Source organism: Phalacrocorax aristotelis, chromosome 5 (assembly GCF_949628215.1).
Source record: "Phalacrocorax aristotelis chromosome 5, bGulAri2.1, whole genome shotgun sequence".
NCBI classification, from domain to species: Eukaryota; Metazoa; Chordata; class Aves; order Suliformes; family Phalacrocoracidae; genus Phalacrocorax; species Phalacrocorax aristotelis.
The window spans coordinates 59,222,721-59,241,341 of record NC_134280.1 but is presented as its reverse complement, the minus strand read 5'-3'; the positions used below and the strand labels follow the sequence as shown (position 1 = coordinate 59,241,341).

Genomic DNA, 18,621 nt, shown 5'->3' with positions numbered 1-18,621 from the left:
AAATAGAAGTCAAGTTTACAGTTTTTAGCCGTCTTGCAAATATCACCCATATCTGAGCGTACAGCTCTTCTTAAAAGAACTTAAGAGTCTGATTCTTCTTTGACAGGGTATTTGTATTTGGTGTATTTGGTGTACCATACATCTATGAAACTTCTCAAGCTGAAAAGCTTAAGATAATGAATTTGCATATGATTAATAACAGTTTTCTTTTAATTTTACAGCAGACTTGAAGTCATCATTAATTATTTACATATACTGTACCCCAAACTGTGTAAACACTGGAATGTGGTATGGCTTGTAGTGGCTGCGATAATCACTTTTGCTGTGGTGTTGGGAATCTACCATTCATACAACTCCTGTGAAGAAAAATCAGAGGGACCTGAAGGGAAGGCCAGCTGTTCTGCTGCCCGTCAATATTCCTGGTGGAACTCAGGATTTCAACATGAGCAACGCACTGAATAATAAAGGAACAACCATGCATCTATGGTACCTGAGCAAGTATGCATATTAGAACACATAGCTGTTAAAGGTAGTGCTTAGTCATCCTTATGGTTGTTAAATGTGATCTCTTAGACAAGTGAGTTACTCCACACCATCAGGTTGGGGAATACATTGTGAACGTACCTTGCCAAAATGACAGTCTGATAAATAATCCTGTCTGTTCTCTTATTGTAAATTACTGATACAAATAAAGTAATATTGAATCATAAGGTTGTAGCAGTAATCAGCAACCAGCAAGATATTTAAAAGAATAATTTGCACAGAATGTTGACATCTTTGCTATGATTTTGAAGAAAAATGTAAAACCTGCATTTGAAGTTAGTGTTTTACTTCCATTTCCTGAATGTGTTGGTGATTGCTGAAGTACTAATGGCATTTAAGTACTCTGGGGTTTAAGAGTCTAATTCCTTTCCATATTCATGATTATCGGGTAGAAATAGAAGCTCTTCTATGGAAGGTTAGAATTATATTATCAGACCAAATGCCTTGCTGATAAAGTAATTTTATAAGAGGAATTATCTGTATGATTATTTAAATGGAATACTAAGTACACGCATAAATGTGTTTTATGATACACTTTAAGAATGGGACCACCTTTTTTTTTTTAAATGGGATACACAACAAAACCTAAGATGAGGTCTAGGTGGCATAGATGATATAATCAAATAAATCTGGGAGCTTCTGATATATCAAAGGGAGATGCTTTGCAATGAATTTTTGTACGCCATTCAGAGTCACTACTGGTTACGGCAAAAAGTAGTTGCTGTCTGAAAGATTAGATGTGTTGGCCAAGCCCAAAATACAGCAGTCTTGGATGTGGGAAGCAATCTTCAATGCTTTATTTAAAAAAAAAAATAAATAAAAAATAAATGAATGAATAAAAGTCTTAAAACCTGTGTACACAGATGATCATACTAAGTGGACTCTGCCCTGCTGCTAATACTGGCGGGGAAGGTCTATAAGCAGTTGAGGTTTGTTTTATTTTAAAGTATATATTGTTGAGGGATAGTATGCTTAAGGAAGTTCAAAAAGGATAATGGGAAAGTGCCATTTGGTCTAAAATTGTAATTGGTAAAGAATAAGACAGAAGAAGGTTTCTTGCAAATTACTTGGTATCTGTTTGGTTCAGTTAGAATATCTGACTATGAAGAACTACTGTGACATTTCACGTACTTTAAGCGTTTGAAGAAACTTGTCAGTTGCTCTTTGAATACTTTATAAAAATCATCATCTTCAACTTAATATTCTTTACAAATAGCATTGATAATTTAATAAGGCAATAAAAATTGAAGGTACATAGTCCTGGAGATTCAGAATCTTCTATGCCAAAAATGATGGCACATGATTATGTGGAAATGTTGGGCTGCACTGAAGAAAAATAATTAACAATGCCTATAATCAAATTAATTTGCACTTATTTACATCTGCATTGATGTGGGTCCAACACTTTAAGTACCTATAAAAAGTTATTGATATCAGTAGGACTCTTGAACTGCTTAATGTTAAGCATGTGCTAAGGTTTTTTTGGTAAGTGGGTGAACAAGGTCTCCATCCTCTCTTGATATTCAGCACACGGGCTTTTAGTGGACTTAGTGCACAAGGGCATATTTCCATAAGTAGTTGTACTGATTTGAACCGAACTACTTGCATGTTTAAGGCAAGTATAATTTAGCCACAAAGTTATTGTTGTGGGGAATGGACTGAAAGAGGCAAGAGATTTTAATGGGGACAAAAAGATGGAGATAAAGTTTACTTCAAATAAATTGTTGCTCTTTTTATAACTACTTTGAGCAAACTGTCCACTAAAAATAATGAACCACAATGACTAACAGCACATTAAATATTTTTGCTTATATTTTTCAGTTAGTTAATTAAGACACCTTTTTTAATAGGAAACTATATTGAGCTCAGAAATTATTCTAGATGTAATTTTATCTGTTGGATATTAGTTTGCTTTATCTGGAAGAAAACCCCAACCTCTTCTGTGTTCAAAGATCACATCAGATAACAAGAAATAGACCTAATATTTATGCTATTAACACTGAAATAGTTTTCTTGAAGTGCAATATTTATTTTTTTCTGCTTTAACAAGACACATTTATTGTTTTTCCTGCACAGCACAGATGTTTCTAGTAAAAGGAATTTTAAAAGGGCACTATTTTTGTGTATCATATTTAAATTTGTAATATTGTAAGATTTTGCACAAGTGTGCTGGTATTGTACTGTATAGTATCACATACTTGAGTTTTGAAATAAAAGAATGGTTTCAAAGTCCTCAGTGTTGCTACCTCAAAGGTTTGGTTTTTTACATGTGCTCTGCCTGCATATTAATGGCTATGTTCTTATGAAATACATACTGCCTTGTCTATACCACATAACGTAGTGCCATTTTACACATACCAAAGGTCTTATTCTTAGTCTTTAAGTTCTTCAGGAAAATGATGTAGAAGAAGCAAGCAAACTCCTGTTTCAATAGAGAAAGTGTTTGTAAGCAAAGTCACCCCTGTCATACCCTAGAAACAAGATAAGGCAGGAAACTGAAATATCCTGGAGAGTGTTTAACTCCTGCTTCAGATGGAGGCTGCCTGTCACTGAGGAGATTGAACACAGAAAGCCACAAGGGAGATCTGTAACCAAAGGAGGCTGAGTGAAAGGTTAGGATTCTTTATTTGCTTTGTGTTCTTGTAGGCTTGGGAGGTCTGGGAAGCCTGGGCTTTGTGGAGAGCTGAGCCAGACCAGCAGGAAGGAGACAATGCTTAATTTCCACAAAGGACAGAAATGTAACTTCTGAATCTCTGATGGTCTGTCTCAGGGAGAAAAACTCTGGGACAGCAACAACCTTGAAAGGAATGACTGTTACCAGGAAAAGACCCTGATATTTTTATCTTCCACATAGTTTTTTTTAAATTTGTTTCCTCTCCTGTTGTTCAGGCTTCAAGGTTCCTTTAGAATCGATTGTAGCAGTTAAGTTTGTTCCCCCATGTCAGAAGTTTTCTGTTTAGCAATCCTCATCAGCATTTCAGAATGTGCTGCATGAGGTACCAGGAATTTTCCTTATAGGTTACTAGAAGTATTTAGGTCACATGGTAATTAAACATTCATGATAAGGCTACTTTTTTTTGTCCCCAGACAAGTTAAGACCCACAAACAGGTTAAAAATCTTCTATACTGTTACAGTCCAAGTAAGTGACCTTCCACACAGTTTTGGAACAGCTGAAATATGAAAAGGAAGAAACTGACCAAAAAAACCCCCTTATTTCAGTCTCACTTCATCATTCTAAAATTCTTTTCTCCCTCTCCTAATCCATAGTTTGCTCTTACAAAACCATGTGAAGGAGCTGATTTTTTTGTTGACGTTACGAAGGTGTTTATCTCATTCTTGCCGCTAAAAATCCTACTAAACATCCATAGCACGGACAGTTTGACTAAAGGAATTTTGCCACAGTGAGGATAATAGGCACAAAGTGTTAAATCTTGGAAGGACAATTAACATGCAATTTTAAAATGTCAGAAACCCAGCTTTTTATTTGTCTTCATGGTAGCAAGTACTTAGGAAATGCAAAGTAAGCATGGAAATGTTAAGATTTTGTGTAATGTTCTCAGTGTTTTAAAGCCCAGTCTACTAGCGCATGAGAGCTACAGAGCGTTAGTTTCTGCTCCTACATTGTAAATGCAAGTGAATCCATTTAGAACTCACTTCAGTGAGAGTAAGTCTGATTAGAGTATTTCAGATTGCCATCACTTTGTAGAGGCAGGTAAGTGCAACACAATAAAGGAGTGAATAGAAATTTGAGCAAGAAATTTATCTTAAGATCTGAATGTTTGTCAACATTCAGTTCCAAACCATGGCCCAAACACAAGCCAGTTTTCACTTCCTTATTACTAATGGAAACATCATTCCATTAACACACAGCACTCTGCTCAGCCCTATAGATGCCTGCCTATATTACAGTATACCCATAATCATGTTATATGCTGCTGTAAGAGATTGTACCTGTGCCCAGAAAGAAGTTAATACTATCTTAATATATTAAGTGGAAACTTTCTACAATGCAAACCACGGTTTAAAGAGGTAGCTACTGTTACACTTGTGTTTACAGAACCTGGAAAACAGCCTGGGGATGTAGGACATCTAAAAGTTTACTGAATCACAAACTGAACATGAGATAACAAAATCATCCTGTTGCAAAAAAAAGGCTCATACCGTTCTGAACTGTATAAGCAGGTAAAGTAATTTATTAATCAGTACTTGGCATTGGCAAGGCCTCAGCTAGAGACAGTGAGCAAGCTGGGGTTTCTTAGCTGAAAAGTGGGAGCAGAGGCATAACTCTTTAAATACATAAGATTGTTGCAAAACTTAAGGCAATAAACCATTTTCCATGTCCATTTGCAACAGGAAAAGAAGTGATAAGTTTACAATATTGTATAGGTAAGTTTAGACGAGGGAATACCTTTTAACAGTAAAGGACAGTGAAGCCCTGGAATAGAGCGTCTGAGGAAATGTTAGGAATTTGTCACTGGAAGTCTTTAAGATCAGGTTAGACAAACATCTGTCAGGAATAACATAAATACAGCTGATCCTCCTGACAGTAAAGGGAACTAGCTGATCTCTTGAACTCCATTCTGCTTTATGTTTGTTGGAATCTCTGCAAAAAAACTCATTTTTTTGCTAAGACTTCCTGAACGTTTTCTAAGTTACAGCGATGAGGATCATCTGTGTTTTGAATCAGTCTGTTGCAATCACTATTTGCTGAAACTTCACAAAAGACAGCAGTGAAGGGACTGGCTCCCACCTCTGTCCCTACAGTCTCACAAGGAATCCCATTTACAGTAGTGTATCTCCAAATCTGTTCAAAACTAGGTATCGTATTATCTCTGTGTTATGGCACCTATTTTTTCATTGGAACTCTAAGGCAAAGGAAGGTAAAAGTACTACATCAAGAAAAATAGGACAGTGGGGAATGGGTGCCCTTCCAATTCCAAAAGAAAAATCCTGCCCGGCATGCTATGATACAATAGAGAATTCATTTTGTTTACCAGATGAATAGATGAGTAATGAGCTGTTAATCAGTAAAACAGGAAAAAATAGCAAAAGAAAAACTTCTTTCAAAGTTTACTGATTTAGCAGTCTAACAGTCTTATCTCCTTTCCTCAGCTGTGTTTTCTGAGTCAGCAGTAGTTAAATTTTCCAGCAAGTCCTACATGAAAGTGTAAAGGGTGATTAGGGATTTCCAGTCAGTGATCTCACCTTTGAGTGAGACAGTCAACACATTTGTTCTGACAATCTTTCTATGAAGCAGTGCAGTGACAGCTGAAGTTGCTTTCAAGAAGTCATCTCAAAGGCAGTCTGACAGTATCCAATACCTTAACTTTTCTTAGCACAGGAGATAAATCACCTTGAATTTCTCAGTTTTTGAAGTTGGTGACAATGGCAACTTATTCTGGAGTTACCTCAGCAGTGTTTTTCGTCTGGGTTATGACATTCATGGCTCAAAATTACTTTATAACAGGTATGTAAAGTTCCACTTTTTAAAGTCTCCTAGTTGGACAGTAAAGTACTTGGAAAAAGTAGATAGATTGGCAAACAAAAATGTGGGGAAGGGAGTGTGTGTAACTCTGTTTCTGGTGTAGGAAACCACAGGGGTTTGAGAATACAGTGCAATGAAAACTACTCTAGCATATAGGGCAACTTTGATTGTTAGTCTAACATAATTACTGTCTAAATGCTGTAGCATTATTGTCTAAATACTTCAGAACTGCTTGTTTTAAAGATTCGCTATTGCATTTAGGATTAAGTTCAGATCTATTGAAATGTTATTTTATTTTGTATTGTTTAAAATACCACAGCAAACAGTTTTGTACAATCCTCAGAGAGCAAAACATGCATGAAACAAGTTCTGTGTGTCTGTGATAAAACACTATCTTTAATGCAAAGTGTTTTGCTCTGATCTGGCAATATCCTGACACTGTCTTGATTTGCAACATTGAAGGAAACGTGCGGCAGGGATCTCGCAGTTCATCTCCAGGGCAGTCATGCCTGACTCCAGTTAATATAGTGCAAAAGTTCCTATTTTGTATAAACTATCTGTTTGAAAAAATTAACATATGGAATTGCCAACATCAACTTTATCATATGGTTCTTTGATAACCCGCCTCCCTCAGACTTTATTACATGAACCTATTTTTTCAATCAGGGTTTTTTTCTATACGCTAGTGAAATTTGAATGTCATCTTCAAATTCCATTGTCAACTTGACATAATCTATTCTAACTGCAGCAGCTACTAGGATATCTGCAGATACTCAATGTACATTAGATGTTTCCACATGTGTCACTGTAATTTGCAAGGAGTAAACGCTTGTTATACCTATGTAAAAGAATATACACCATTGTGGCAGACAACTGATTTTCTTGTCTACTGAAAGGCTTCTGAAGGAAGCCTGAACTGAATGAATTAGTTGCTCAACTCAAGTTCTATTGAAATTCCACAGGATTGGAGTACCTAACAACAGTAGTTTCCTCCAGCAATCTCAACCACTGAATAATTTTCACTGGGGAAATGAAGAGCTTGAGCCTTAAGACTATCCCTACCAGCTGTTATGACCCCCCTAAGTTCCCCTCCAAGCCTCCCTTGGGGTACCTACTCATGCACCCTCTGCTCATTGGTACAAGAGCTCCAGTTAAGCTCAGGGCTGATCTCCAGCTGTTTCTTTGAGCTGTGTTGTAGCATGCCCTGTCTCCTCCGGTAGTGACTTACTGACTGGGCTTCACAGATGGACCCTGGATTTAGGTTGGCCTTGTCTCCACGATGGACTTCAGGCATGTCTTATAGGTAGCACCATCTTCTGCTGTTCCCAATTTGACTTTCTGGATGAACCATGCATCTGACTCATTGTCTTGCTCTCTCTGGGGCTGCCAGTGAAGCCTGCCACTGTCACCACCGTGGTCCTGTTTAGGTGCTGTGGGACTGTGCCCTGGTCAGTGGGTGCACTGTCCTGTCTGTGCTGCAGTCACTCTCAGCTCCTGGCTCCTCTTTCCTTGTAGAACAGCCTCATTCTTGCTGCTCCCTGACATCAGCAGCCAAAGGAAACTCTCTCTAATAAATCAGAGTGAAGGCTTGGCACAAGGCACAGAGAAGGTAACAACAGCTTCCCCAAAAAAACAAGAGGAGAACTAATGCTTAATAAAGCCAATACCCATAGCTTACAAAAATTGAACAATTTTCTTCCTGTCCTATGACAACTTTGTCTTGTTGTGAGATTCTTCTGTCTAGGTCTTCCCACCTTTCTCAGTAAAGCAGATTTTTCACACAAGACCCAACTACTGAGGAGAATGCCCCATTATTAGTAGGTTAATTAATAGAGCAAAGCTGAAAGTACAGCTATGTGCAGCTTGTGGATCAAAAAGGATAACATGCTTCTAAAGGATTACTCTGTCTCCTGTACAAACACAGTCATCTTTAGAAGAGAGTTCAGAGGTGATTTAAAAGTGATGAAAAGATTTGAAGAGGCTACTGCTCTTTCTGGATTTCTTCCTCACACTGTAAAACCATCTGGAATTTATATTGAAGCTGGTAACTTTTCCAAAACATATCTTTTACTTCACCATTGTGTTTTAAAAGGCTTAGTGAATTCTAAGGTACAGCTTTGGTCCATGTCCTACAGTCACTTTTCTTATCACTTAAGACTTAATGTTCTGCTACTGAATTTTTATATTTTGCCATGTATCTATCATGCAATTCTCATGTAAAAATATTTGTCCTGTAATTAAATGAATAATGACTGTAACAGTTTACAAGTATCTAGGCAACTCGAAGATTTCAGGAAATTTCATTGCCAGCTGCTCAGCTTTATTTGAAATTTGTAAAGTTGGCCATTGAGAAACTTTCATTCTCAACAATACTCTTTTTATAAGTTGTATTAGCTGAAATCTAGAGATAGGAAAATAATTGGCTAAGTAAGCAATAAGAGAGTGAAGTCTGAGCATAAAAAGTAGCAGAGGGAGAAAGGAATTAGGCATAAACACTAAACGAGGAGTGGGGTCTTGAAAACTAAGAACAATTGTGGGATATGCCTCAGCAGCTGAGATAGGGTGTTAGTCAGGAAACCAGAAATTATTCTCAAGACAACTGGGAGGGTTGCCTGCTAGCAAAAGGGAATCAAGAAAAGTTAACACTGGAACACCTAGAATAGAATAGACTATTTCAACTGGAAGGCACCTACAGCAGTCATTTAGCCCAACTGCCTGACCAGTTCAGGGCTGACCAAATTAAAGCATGTTGTTAAGGTCATTGTCCAAATGCCTCTTAAACACTGAAAGGCTTGGGCATTGACCATCTCTCTAGAAAGCCTGTTCCACTGTTTGACCTCTGACACAGAAGTGCTTTGGCCAAAATGAAGACATAAAAGAGGACATTCATGAAGACAGGCTGGCTGAAAGGAAGAAATCTGGCAGTATGAATCATCTTCACGCTGGGACTACCTGGATCAACTTGAAGTACTTGATACCTACACACACATCTTCACTGAGCAACAAGGCTTCTCTGCATCCTCACGCAATATGTTTAGGCTTGTCTTTTGTTCAAGTCAGGGCTGGATGCAGCCATGGTTCGGCTATGGGGACTGCTCGAGTGTTCAGTGGCTCACCTGCCATGTGACTGGGTCTACACCATACCAGGAAGTGTTAATGGGAGGCCACAGCCTCCATTGCTGCTGAGATAAATCCATCTAATTCAGTGATTGCTCTACCAAACATTTAGTCCTTACATTTAGTGGTAAGGATAGCAGAGATGCATCTTCCACCAGAAGCCATTTCCAACCCCACTACACCCAGCGAGAGCAGCAGTGAAAAGCCTGCTTTTCTTTTAGCTTTCCACACAAGCTTTGTCATTTTTTTATCCTCTTCTCATCATGGGAGTGGCTTGGCTGCTAGTTCCATCTTTTCATTCATAAAATTCAATTTAACCTCTGCTGCTAAGAAATCACATGTGGATCTGCAGGCATCACTGCATCCCGCCTTGAGAGTTTGTGGATTGCCTGTATTCTGATGCATAGATTTTATGAAGTATTCATTAGTGTACATACCTGGTGAGGACACAGTCCAAAAAGCATATTGAGCAAGGAAGTAACACCTGTGGCTGTTGGTTATCTGAAATGTTGAAATGTTTCATTTAATATGGCAATTACTCTATGTAATTCAAAAAGAAAAAAGTCTTTTTTTGAGAACATGCTTTTGGTGAAATAGGGAGGCAAAAGAATACTATCCTTTCTCCCTGTCCGTGCCAAATCCCGAATTCTGTCCTATGTCCTTAACATAGGCTTCAAAAGTAAAGCAGGTGTAATCAGACCTAAGCTATGCATTTCCTGGTGCAGGTGACATGAATAGTGTGCCAACTGTGGCTATCTAAAAAAGCTGGATGAACTGCCTGTGCAGTAGGAATGGGGAAAAGTGTCATAAATTTCCTGGCCTATCCCCTCTTTTCCTGCTGCCTGCCAACCACCCAGTAAATTGAACAGTTGAGAGTGGTTGGAAGTCTCATACCAAACTAGAAAAAAATAAAAAAGAGTTTAGGAGGAATAAGGAACATAAGGAATTATAAAATCTTTAGAGACATATTTTCTTACTGGTATATTAATTCCATGAAAATTTACGTATAATATCTTGACAGAACTCATATTGGTAAGAGTGGTATACTGACAGAATCAGTGCCTCAGTGCAAATGTTAGTTTTATCATTTTAATTTAAAAAAAAGGGGGAAAAAAATCCCTGTCTGATTACTCTTCCCATTTTGCGTGAATAAGTATGACAAATAAGAGTGTCTTTAGTAAGAAACTGACTCCAGGTAATGACTCAAATTCCAACTGTATATGCATTTAGTCTAATAACAGCCAAACCTCTTGAAATTCTAGGCTATTGTGTTAAGAAAATACGTTCCGTTTTTAAAGTTTGTCCTTTTTGCTAGAAATTAGTTTTATACTTCCTCAAGCCAGAAACTTTTAACAACGTTCCATTCCATTGAACATGATCTTAAATTCTTCCTGAGGAATAAATGTTAATATTTAAATACTAACCTTGAATATTTATGTCTAAATTACAGGTTCCATTCTTTCACCTTGCAGGATCACAGGCATAGGAATTTATCTTGAGGAGAAAGTGAATTTCTCAGAAGCACATAATGCATGTAATCAACTGAATCTACAATTGGCAAGTAAAGAACAAGTTGAAACAGCTTTGAAACATGGCTTTGAAACATGCAGGTAGGTAACATCAGTTATTGTCTCGTTACCTTTAGTGAACTCCTTTACACACTTCTGAGGCTGGTGATAAATCTAATATTAAAAGGACTGATGATTTTTATTGTAGCTATGGATGGGTGGAAGAGGGATTTGTTGTCATTCCTCGGATAACATCCAACAACAAATGTGGTAAGGGCAACACTGGACTAGTGCTGTGGCATGCTGAAACCTTTAAAACGTTTAAGGTTTACTGCTTCAATTCTTCAGGTATGTAAGCATGACAACTACATTTTTTGTGGTTTGGTTTGGGTATTATTTTTTTTAGTATCTGCATGAAAAAATTGTAACATGTCAGCAAGTTCTTATAATGTGTTGGCCCTTTCCCCGCCCAGTCTTAAATGTTGTCAAGCTGTACTTAGCTCTGTAGGGGAAAAAAGCTTCCAAGAAATCCAAAAGATCAATTCAGTTAATCGAATTAATAATTTGGTGCTGCCATGAAAGCTCATGAAGAAGAGTTGCTTTTACCATTCTGTAATGTCAACACATTGCTCTTAATATGCTTGGATTATTTAGGCACATTAATTTGAAAGACAGTGAATTCAGTCTTTGACCAGGGTGTCTGTGGTGGTGAGTGTTTTCTTGTAAGAAGACCAAGAGAGAGTTACTTCAGGAAAAGTTGAATGTTTTACAAAAGGAAATGTATCTATTAAACTAAATTAAAATATAAGCTTAAACAGCTTAGAGGCCATAAAATTAACTAGATTCCCAACCTACTATCAGTAAAATCAAACACCTTCCTTTAATGTGCATCATACTATGTGTAAAAAGACCTGTCCTTCCTCTCATTCTTGACTGTCTATTCTCAGATGGACGATACAACAATGGAACCTGGGCCTTGATATAAGTTAGATCTCAGCACAACAGATCAGTATTGTTTCTTAATGACTTCTGTAGTATTAAATAGAAATAAGTATTTAACTAGAGGCATTGTGTTCCTGCTAGTGTCACGTATCTATGGTTATATAGCAACTATCGGAACAATTAGACCATACACAGGATCAATAAATTATTTCTCATCAGTCCCTAGACCTTGCTAATGAGTTTTAGATAGCAAAAGCAAGAGATTATGTACAAAATCCTGAAATTTTTCAGGAAAGATGTGTGAACAGGGTTGGAAAGAAGAGGACAAAGATGCATATGCAAGATATGCCCATGAAAAGATATAAAGACCTAAGACCATGTCTGGTGACTGTGAACATTGGAGCTCACGAAGAGACTGAAGATAAAGCTGTTAGGAAGAAGGCCATGCCTTCACCAGTGGGACTCTGTTGATGATCCTGGGCCATTTTAGTGAAGGAGGGTAGGTAATATAAGTAGTCGGTGTACAAAGTATCTGACTGGTGATAAGAAAGGACCATTAAAAATTGACTTATCACCTAACCTATAAAGTTAAAAATTACATGATTGGGCTAACTTATTTTCTCTCTACAGTCCATAGCTGTTATTAATGAATGCGTGGCTGAATTAGTACTTGGGCAACACGCTCTAAAAGAAGCTGCTTCTATTGGTACAGTTATTTCTTCTGTTCCTACACAACATGGTGTTTCAGTGCATTAAATATGTGTCATTCTGCATCAGAAATGTTCAGTAGGTTGGGTAATGTTAAGGAGGTAGCAAGTAATTCATAGTTACCTGCTTTATTTAGCTTTAATTTAAAAAATTATACTGTTACAGTATGTGAAGAAAGTTAAGCTTGCCGAATGGTTAGAATATAATTTAGAGTCATGCGTATTTAACATCGGGATGATACTGCATTTCTTTATCTTAATTGCCAAATTGTTGCCTGTTGTAGGCATTTCTTACCCAAAATATCTGGCAGAAGCTCATTCTGTCAATTTTCTTTGTGCCAAAGAAATGCCAAAATCACTTGAAAACTGTGGCGGAAGAAGTAAAAAGGCCCTGCCATTTAGCTTTTTATTCTGCGAATGTAACTGCGTCATCAGACTTCCCATGGGGATTCATTTGGAGAACAGTACATACGTCGTTTCCCTGTTATTTATGTTGTAATCTATTTGTTACTTTAGTGAAATTTTTATAGCTTTACAGGATATAGAACTTTACTAGAAAATAAGAATTTTCAAATTTTCACACTGAGCCTGATTCAAAACTCAGCTTTTCTATTTACATACAAAAGTCCACTTGCATCCACATTTTAATATAGGCAACATTCACATCATTTAAATTACTTGATTTCTGAGTGTGCCTGAAGTTTGTTTCTTTCTAGCCCCCATTAGAATTATGTCACTTTTTTATCTCACACTGATGCCTGGTTTACCTGAAAGTTTTATGGGCTACTTTTGTTTCCTGGAAATCGAAGTAGTGTTCCAAGCATCAACACTGCATGCATATGTTTTGCACATATACATAATATTATAGAAATATTTTTGAATCTTGGATCTGCAGGTAAGTCTCCTGCTCTACAGGAGTTAATATTGGTTTTTATATGCATTATTATTCTAAGTACTTTTCAGGAGGAATCTAGTCATTGGTATGTAATTATGAGCACCACACTTGCTCAAAAAAGTGTTTATGTGAGTAATGATAAAAGGTGTGTAATCTAGGTTGTAGCCACATGTTTGAAATAGGCATGCTTGATTTGGGTAAGGCTTCTGTGAATAAACAAATGATAATTTCCAGAAGAGAACAACTGAGGAATAATTTCCATAAATGTGTGTACAGTAAGCACAAAACTGACATTCAACAGAACTTTTATATATTTCCTTTCCCTGCTGCAGATGTTCAGATTAATTCGTGTAAACCAGATCCAACTACAACAATGCTACCTTCTTCAAGCACACCAACGGACTTAACTGCATATTCAGGCTCTGATTCGACTGAGAACATCACAGCCGTGCCCAATGTGACCGAGTCAGAACAATCCCTGAAAAATATAAAATTTCGTGTAATATGTGTAACTGAAACTATATTACCAACAGAGGGGACTACAAAAACACCAGAGGAATACTCACCGACTGACTCTCCTAACTATATTTCCCATTCTGCCTTTAAGAATGATGCCATTGTCTTTGGAGGTAAAGGCAATATATGGCAGCTATTTAATCAGAAGAGCTAGTTACTTACATGTTAGTAGTAAAACTGATTACTGCTATTTTTGTTTGCTACTCCAGCATCCATTTTGATACAACTGAACCTGGAGGCAGAATAGGAGTGTTATGGTTTTGCAAAAGCAAAGCTTATAAGGCAGAGGATTTTTAAATAATTTCTAAGTAGATGTAAGATCTGATTTTATACTTTTTGATAATATTTTAATATTAAGTGGTGGAAGTTCATTCTGGTTAGCATGATCTGGGGTAAATAAATTTCTGAGAAAGTCTTAGCAAACACCATGTGTTCAGAGTAATGGAAAACTCAGCAGGCTCTGAAAAAACCAAAAGAAGCCAAAAATGTTTTAAGGAGAGTTGTTGTTCTCCAAACACAGAGGTGTTCTCGAGACATGAGGCGTGAATAAGTAATCCTAATATACGGCAACTGAGAAATAGGCGAAATATGAGGAAAAGCATTCTAACTGCAAGGATAGTTAATCACAAAACTGTGTTCTCTGGGCAGGTTGTAAAAATCCTCCAATCAGCAGATTAGACAAAATCTATCAGGGATTGCCTAGATACCTGTTTCAGTCTCTCTTGAAAAAATGAGCAGGAGTAACTAACCATTTGACATTCCTAATGCCTCTATTCTTGAATTGATGTGTATGTACCTCTTACACTAGGCTGTTTTTAGAAGAATCTGGATTTATGCTCATAAGCCTTTAGAAAGTCAGAATTAAGTACATATAAAAACTCTATGCTTACCTCACGTTTATCTCTAGGTATCCCCACTGCACTTCTTGTACTGGCTGTCATCTTCTTCATTATTTCAGTTGTTCTAGCAGTCTGCTACATCAAAAAGTAAGTTTTTTCTTTTTTTTTCTCTTAGACTGAGTTAACTCCTAGAGTATAACCAGTGAATATTTTAAATATATAGCTAAGGAGCAGAAAAGTAATGATAATCACATAACAGTGTGGCACAAAGAACAAAATCTTAAACACTGTTGTTATGCAGATAAAGTTTGTTGTTGCTGTTGCCATTCCCCGCTTTAGAAAAGGAACCAAAGACAAATATTGCTTATTTTTGATTAGGCAACCATGCCTAGTGTGAAATATTTCCAAGTGTGCCAAAATAGCAACACTGAAGTGTGCATCTGTTTGTATATAAGCCTCTTTATGCAGTTTTATCCTTGTTTCTTTCTATGTCAGACTAAAGGTAAAAGTTATTATTCTTGGACTATGATTGTGTTCAGAAAAAAAATTGTTGAGCTCATTTGTCATGTGTAAAGATCTTCAGCACAGTGCATCATTAAATCGTATCAAAAAGTTGTGTGCATTTTTCACACTGTAGCCCAGATAGCTTCATTGTTATGTATGTCACAAATGCAGGTTTGTGGATATGGCCAACTACATCAAATTGTCACAAATACAACCTTGTGTATCCTGCTGACTACACCAGATTATTGGGAATATGATTTGTTATACAGCTTTAGTTAGCAATGTAAGATTTATTAATATTAATATTAATATTTTTAGATAGATCACAGTATTAGGCTGTATAATTCTTAAGAGCATCAGCCAATTTAAAATTTTTTACAATCAACACAGCAACTTAGCTAAAGATTCATGGTAAGGTTCACTCTATTACTTACATAAAAGTGCACAAAGCAAAATTGAAGTATACTCGAGTTCGAATGATTCAGAGGGATTGTGGATGCAGGGGATAAGGAGGAGGTTCACAACATTGCTTTTAAACTTATTGCAGAGAGAAGCCTAGGTGCGGCTAGGTCCAATCTTAGTCTCAGATTTGGTCAACAGTTAATGTGAATAGGGATAATATAGTCAAATTGCACACTCACACCCCAAGGTTAACCTGTGAATAAAACTTCCCTTTTCATGAGTTTCATAAATGACTTACTTTTGTGTGCTGATATTCATCAGTGCACGGCTAGCAAAACCTTGCAAAATCAGGCCTTTGAGTCCTCACGAAATCATCAACAGATGATCCTTCAATCCTTGCGAAATCTACCCTGAGAGGTGTCCCAGCCCAGGGGGAGATACAGGTTCACACAGCCTGCTGTGGTCCTGGAGAGCTCAAAGGGTCTTCCACTTGGATTGCTATTTATAGGATCAAGATGATTTGCTTTGGTCAATATTTTACATTCTGGCCACAATTCTGGTACACAAGTCAGGGAGCAGATGGCCCAGGTGTGAACAGAGATTGCCTGGTGCCCAAGTTGTTATGACCAAGATAACAACACAATAGGGCTCATTGTGGGATCTCAGAGCGGCCCGGGGGGCTGCACCACCACATGTACCACAAACCCTGAATATACATTGACTGTTTACAAAAAAAAACAAAAAAAACCAAAAAAGCACACTGAAAAAGCACAATGATGTAGCATGCCACTATGCTCTGTGAGATTTTTGCTTGAGTATGGCAAAGAAAGTTAATTCTAGTTATTTTTCACTTTATTTCTTGAGTGATGCTACTAAACTCTGTCAGTGTTTCTGTTTTACTATCGTTTTTTTCCTATTTAAAGGTACAAAAATACCTTCCCATTTTCAAACAAGAATCAGCAAAAAGAAATGGTTGAAACTACTGCTCTCAAAGAGGCTAAGTCAAATGACAAAACACCTGAGAAGGAAACAAAGAATAATGGAAAAACAGCAGAAGAGTCTAAAACCAAGCCTGAGGCCACCGTAAAATGTCTCGAAGCAGAAGTTTGAGGGGAAGAATATACACTTCTTGATAGGAATATAAAACAAAGCACACAGAACTTAGCAATGCTTTTAAACATGGGTAATTGTAAACACTCATGAATGAATGTTTTCTCTATTGTTTTTTTAATAATGACATCTTTAGCTATAAATGCCCTTGCAGAAGAACATGGTATCTTACTTACTTGAAATGAATAAAGAATCCATATTACAGCTCATTTTTCATCTTTAATAAAAAAGTAATTATGCTATTAACAACACGCAATGTGTTAACTGTTTGCACGGAATTCAGACCAATATATAATGAAAAGCGGTTTTTTATCTGACTTAAAGTCTAAAATAAAATTATTATACTGTAGTTCCTCCTCATGTACATTAGCTTATTTCCATTAAGTAGTTGCATGATGTTTTAAAAAGTCTGTTTACAAACAGAAGAAACAAGTCTGTTTACAAGTGAGTAAAAAATTAAAAGATCGACCCACTGTCATTCACATACCCAAGGAAGGGTACAAAGATGCTGATGTTTATATATATACAGCAACAAACAACTTTCTTAGACATCTTCATCATATCATAATTTACTGTTTTATTTATTAAAACCTGTATCATTCTTCTGCATTTGACAGGGGAAAGAAAAAAAAAAACCCTGAACTGTATCTCAAGAGTTATATTTAAGATCTTATGTTTATATTTAAGTGTGGATCTCATGTGGTATGGGACGTTTACAGTAATTCATAAAAAAAAATAAAGTATGGTAGATATGTTTTAGACAATTTATTCTCATGAAAACTCTCACAGTAAAAAGAGCTCATATAATTTTAATGTTACAGAAATAATTAGTTGTTGTAAAAGAACACTAGCAATTTATCAAATATTTTCCTGAATAAATGATTTGGATAACTTATTTTTATATGTGAAGGGGGTTATTATGGCAAAGAAAGTTTCTTTTTAGATCAAGCAACTTGAAAAACATAAGTCTTAAATGAAATAGCTATAGTACTGCTGTGTTTTCTACAATGTAGGATACTAGGTTATGAACGTTCATATGCTTTGAACAACTTGATCTAGTGAAAGATGTCCCTGCCTGTGGCAGGGGGGTTGATAAGATGATCTTCAAACGCCCCTTCCAACCCAAACCATTCTATGATTCTATGATATTTTTGATTCACAGAAATTTAAAAATTGCACAGTGGTTATATATTCCACTAGATAGTGAGTTATAGTGTACTGCTAATAGTATACTTAGAGGTTGCCTGTGTTGCTGTTTGTGTGTTCGTTTTCTTTTTTTTTCTTTCGATAGCCCAGACATGTTTCATGGCTCCAAGAGTCTGGACTGCGTTGATACACAGTCCACCACTGCCATTAAATCTATACTACTGCAGAAAGACTGTGGTTCAGTACAGCTCTAAAACCCACTAATTTCAGATGTCCGTCAACAGAATTTCAGCAGAAAAATGTGCAACAGAGGAAAGCACTAGATACAGCCTTCCCACTCAGTTAAGTAATTCCTCTTTTTGCAAAATACTGCGGCAATGTCATTTCTCTCTCCCTGCCACCTGATGGAAAGCACTCTCTGCCGTGTAAGCAGTGACAGCAGGCAGCAGAAACAAGGCCATGAGGAAAGGCCACAGCCAACACTTCTCATGATGGTGTCAGAACTGCAATTGGGCTTAAGGATGCAGGCAACACTAGTGGATGCCAGGTGATTTTGGGCTTTTTTGTGACATATTACAATTTGCCTTCTGCCTCTCTTTTCCATGTTTTAGAGGTTAGAAATTAGCTGTTTCTCTATTCTTTTCCCTACTTCCAAGAGGTAATTATCTGTCATTTCCCTTACTCTTCTACTAGTATCACCTCTATTCCACAGGTATCAAGTTCCTCTTCTCTCAGATTGTCTCATTCACACCTAAAGAGATTCAGAAAACTGTTCTCCAGTTCCACTCAGGCTGGAATTTTGTTGCTTGTGTTTTAGGTCTAAATAAGGGCTGTTTTTCCCCTGAAGTGTTTACTTTCTAAAAAACCTATACTAGTTGATATAGTAAGAGACTGCCTTAATCTATA

The 18,621-nt window shown here is 36.9% G+C and overlaps 2 protein-coding genes across 11 annotated transcripts in view; both read left to right on the top strand.

The window, feature by feature from the left end:
* The window catches only part of IRAG1 (inositol 1,4,5-triphosphate receptor associated 1), a 79,009-nt gene extending 76,234 nt beyond the window's left edge, over nucleotides 1-2,775 (top strand). For 8 of the 10 annotated variants that reach the window (XM_075094810.1, XM_075094805.1, XM_075094806.1 and 5 more), the window contains one exon: nucleotides 222-2,775. In XM_075094810.1, coding sequence (XP_074950911.1) covers nucleotides 222-462 — 241 coding nt within the window. In that variant the 3' untranslated portion in view covers nucleotides 463-2,775. The remainder of the gene's footprint in view (nucleotides 1-221) is intronic. The other 2 variants (XM_075094813.1, XM_075094814.1) reach the window with 1 other exon arrangement.
* A 2,945-nt stretch (nucleotides 2,776-5,720) lies between these two features.
* LYVE1 (lymphatic vessel endothelial hyaluronan receptor 1) lies at nucleotides 5,721-17,321 on the top strand. The gene is made up of 6 exons (XM_075094820.1): nucleotides 5,721-6,011; nucleotides 10,597-10,756; nucleotides 10,863-11,002; nucleotides 13,531-13,827; nucleotides 14,622-14,700; nucleotides 16,383-17,321. Exons 1-6 carry the CDS (start codon nucleotides 5,930-5,932, stop codon nucleotides 16,567-16,569), a joined length of 945 nt encoding a protein of 314 aa, XP_074950921.1. The 5' UTR covers nucleotides 5,721-5,929; the 3' UTR covers nucleotides 16,570-17,321.
* The last annotated feature ends 1,300 nt before the right edge of the window (nucleotides 17,322-18,621 follow it).

What these genes read in the sequence shown, in the direction of transcription:
- LYVE1 (XM_075094820.1), top strand. Translation starts at nt 5,930, where the DNA reads ATGGCAACTTATTCTGGAGTTACCTCAGCAGTGTTTTTCGTCTGGGTT. An exon ending in TGATGCCATTGTCTTTGGAG is followed by an intron (nt 13,828 to 14,621) that starts GTAAAGGCAATA and finishes GTTTATCTCTAG; the next exon opens with GTATCCCCACTGCACTTCTT. An exon ending in GCAGTCTGCTACATCAAAAA is followed by an intron (nt 14,701 to 16,382) that starts GTAAGTTTTTTC and finishes TCCTATTTAAAG; the next exon opens with GTACAAAAATACCTTCCCAT.